At 62.1% G+C, this 681-nt stretch overlaps 1 protein-coding gene across 1 annotated transcript in view; it reads right to left on the bottom strand.

The window, feature by feature from the left end:
- Nucleotides 1-681, bottom strand: part of EMH_0039220 (uncharacterized protein) — a gene marked incomplete at both ends in the record, with an annotated part of 5,836 nt that overhangs the window by 3,820 nt on the left and 1,335 nt on the right. Inside the window, 1 exon segment of the mRNA XM_013495370.1 lies at nt 3-681. Coding sequence (XP_013350824.1) covers nt 3-681 — 679 coding nt within the window.

Here is a 681-nt window from a genome sequence, read left to right as displayed (position 1 = left end):
TCAGCAGCAGCAAACTGAAGACAAGTAACAACCTGCGTTGTGTCTGTTGGGGGAGACACAGCAGCAGCAGCAGCAGCAGCTGCTGCTGCTGCTGCTGCTGCTGCTGCAGCAGAAGCAGAAGCAGCAGCAGGAGGAGATGCAACTGGGGATAGCAGCAAACCCTCAGATACCCCCATATCACCACCACCAATGAGGGGCCCCTCCGGCAGCCTGAGGGGGGCCCCTGACCCTACAAGCATCCCTTCGTCCTGCTGCTGCTGCTGCTGTTGCTGCTGCTGCAGCTGCGGGGTTTGCTGCAGGTGTTGGCTTGGGTGTGTCCCTATATCATCAACAGCATCAACAGCAGCAGCAGCAGCAGCATGGTGCTGCTGCTGCTGCCTGTGCTGCATCTGCTGCTGCAGCTGTATCTGGAGCTGCTGCTGCTGCAGCTGCTGCAGCTGCAGCTGCTGCTGCTGCTGCTGCTGCTGCTGCTGCTGTGAATCTATAGAACCCCACAGCGGCAACGGCTCTGTCACGGGGGCACAGGTCTCATCAGTAGCAGCAAAGTAAACACAAGACATCAACGCCGTCACCAGCTGCTGCGTCTGGGGGGCCCACTGCAGCGGCTGCTGCAGCCGGGGGTGCTGCAGCGCCCCAGGCAGGTCCAGGGACCTGAGGGGCCCCCGGGGGGCCCCCCAGTAC

The sequence above is a fragment of the Eimeria mitis genome, genomic scaffold (assembly GCF_000499745.2).
Source record: "Eimeria mitis Houghton genomic scaffold, Emh_scaff1545, whole genome shotgun sequence".
Taxonomy (NCBI): Eukaryota; Apicomplexa; class Conoidasida; order Eucoccidiorida; family Eimeriidae; genus Eimeria; species Eimeria mitis.
This window is presented reverse-complemented; position numbering and strand designations above follow the sequence as displayed.